This window comes from Aplysia californica, unplaced genomic scaffold (genome assembly GCF_000002075.1).
Source record: "Aplysia californica isolate F4 #8 unplaced genomic scaffold, AplCal3.0 scaffold00392, whole genome shotgun sequence".
Taxonomy (NCBI): domain Eukaryota; kingdom Metazoa; phylum Mollusca; class Gastropoda; order Aplysiida; family Aplysiidae; genus Aplysia; species Aplysia californica.
The window spans coordinates 37,506-39,762 of NW_004797662.1; the positions used below are offsets into that span (position 1 = coordinate 37,506).

Genomic DNA, 2,257 nt, shown 5'->3' on the forward strand with positions numbered 1-2,257 from the left:
GCTTTTTTTTCTTTTTTTGTTATTTTTTTTTTTAATCTTTGGTTAGACAGCTTAAAACATTGCTAACCTTAGTCTAGTTCATGTAGTTCTATGCGTGTAGGATAGTTCATTAGTCAGTCTTTCGGCTCCTCTGTGTCCCACATTAGGTCCGTTTGCTTCTGACAGAGTTAAAAGTAGCCCGAATTTTGCATGGTTAAGTTTTTCTGATGGAACTTTTAAACATCTATTATAGTTAATTGATCCAATTGTCACTTCACCATAGCGGATATGCGCTTCGCCATCTCACGAAGAAGACGTGAGTTTCCATTCTCCGGTGGGGGGGGGGTTATATCGAATATGAGAAGGTGGGGGGATTCCACACCCGGGGTATACAGCCCTTAGAACCAACAGAAATCTGTTTGACTTTAATTTCTTGTATGTCTGCCTTTTTATTTTCATTTTGGCATGTGTGCTCATATGGGGGAGGAATTGCCCAGCAGTATTAAATTTTTAATTAAATTGAAAATTGGAAGTATGGGGATGGTGATATCGTAGAATTCATATTATGTTTTGTTTCCTCATTGATCAGACCCAAAGTAAAACTGTTGTGGAGGATGTGTCCTCTTTCTACATAAAGGTAGCTTCTATAACACTTGTCTCACAATCCAATTGAAAAGTATGGTGTGGAACTTCCCCAAGTTACTATGTTTATACCTCGGTCTCTCTGCTGCTAGAATGTTGTATCCCTATCAGCCTGGGTTGGCCCTTACAGAGGGTCGAAGTAATCCGCCTTCTGAATGTCTACGAGGGAGTAAAACTTCTACAATTACTTTTCCCCAACTGCACCATCTGTTCCTTCGCCCACTTCTGTAGTTGGCTTTCTGTTCTTTAGGTCAAGATACACACACACCCACATCGCAAGAATAATATAATATCTTGTGTCTGGGCGGACAACAGTGATCGTGTATTGGACCTCACAGGTGAGACTTAGCTCAGTGCATCTCTAGATACATGACAACTTTTGGACAAGATTAGCCCTGGTTTCTAATTAACCTACCTACCTACCTACCTACCTACCTACCTACCTAACTGCCTACCTACCTACCTACCTACCTACCTACCTACCTACCTACCTATCTACCTACCTATCTGCCTACCTACCTGTCTGTCTGTCTGCCTACTGACCTGCCTTCATGCCTATACCTATGGATCGATCGACCTTCCAATCTTTACACCAAACAATCTACTTGCCCACTACCTGTCTTTTTTTGTATTCATCTTACTCTGTGCCATTAGACATTTCTAGCCAGGCACCACCGACCTACCTACATATATACATACTCATAATAATATACCTACCTATATATTTACCTACCCATACCTTCCTAAATATGTACCTACGTGCCTGCATAATTAACATACCTACCTCCCAATCGAGTTATTTACCCTGTTGATTACCTGGGTACCTACCTATTGCCATTGCTTACCTGTCTGACTACAAGCAGAGCCACGTGCAGCCTGGGTTGGCATTAATTATGTGCAAATGCAAAATATGTCACCACCTAATTTATTCAAACTGAGTCGATGAGGGCTTAAAACACTATTTTGTTACGAGTCGCTATTCAAACAATGCATTCTATCAGAGCATCTGTGATGAAGCGATTAGACACCTTGAAGTCGTCTGCAGTAGACATGAGTTCCATTCTCGTGCAAGAAGATTTTTGTTGAAGATTAGAGGTGTTACAAGAGAGTAATAAACACAAAAAAGATGGAGGAGAGATCAGGACAATAGACGTTTGATAGCAAAGAAGGAGTAAACCACTCCAGAGCAATATAAGATTTCCAGATTAAAGTACATTAACGGCCAAAGCCATGTTGCAGAGCATCCAAGCATTACATGTTTTACGTAAAGCAATAATAAATCTGCAAGCTGTGTTGAAACGTTATTACATTTATAATATAATATGTATGTGATTTTTTTTATGGATGCATTGATATCTACAGTGTTTTTGCATCTTTTTCATACCGGTGCAAAGGAAAAAGAATCTTGAGGAGGTTCCAAGATGGCGTCGTTTGTGTACAATGGTGGTGAGCTAGAAGTGAGCGAAGACATGAAGAAAGCTTTCAACACAGACGGCTACATTGTGGTCAAGGGACTGTGGAGGGAGAAGGAGCTGTCTGTTGTCGAGGTAAAGGGTCTTTTTGGGTGATACATGTATGTATGTGCTGTATTCGAGCTCACTATCCCCCCCTCTCTCTCTCTCTCTCTCTCTCTCTC

General features: G+C 40.9%; 1 protein-coding gene across 1 annotated transcript in view; it reads left to right on the top strand.

The window, feature by feature from the left end:
• The window catches only part of LOC101864081 (L-proline trans-4-hydroxylase), a gene marked incomplete in the record, with an annotated part of 16,269 nt that overhangs the window by 7,461 nt on the left and 6,551 nt on the right, over nt 1–2,257 (top strand). Inside the window, 2 exon segments of the mRNA XM_005103832.2 lie at nt 948–959; nt 2,016–2,168. Coding sequence (XP_005103889.2) covers nt 2,043–2,168 — 126 coding nt within the window.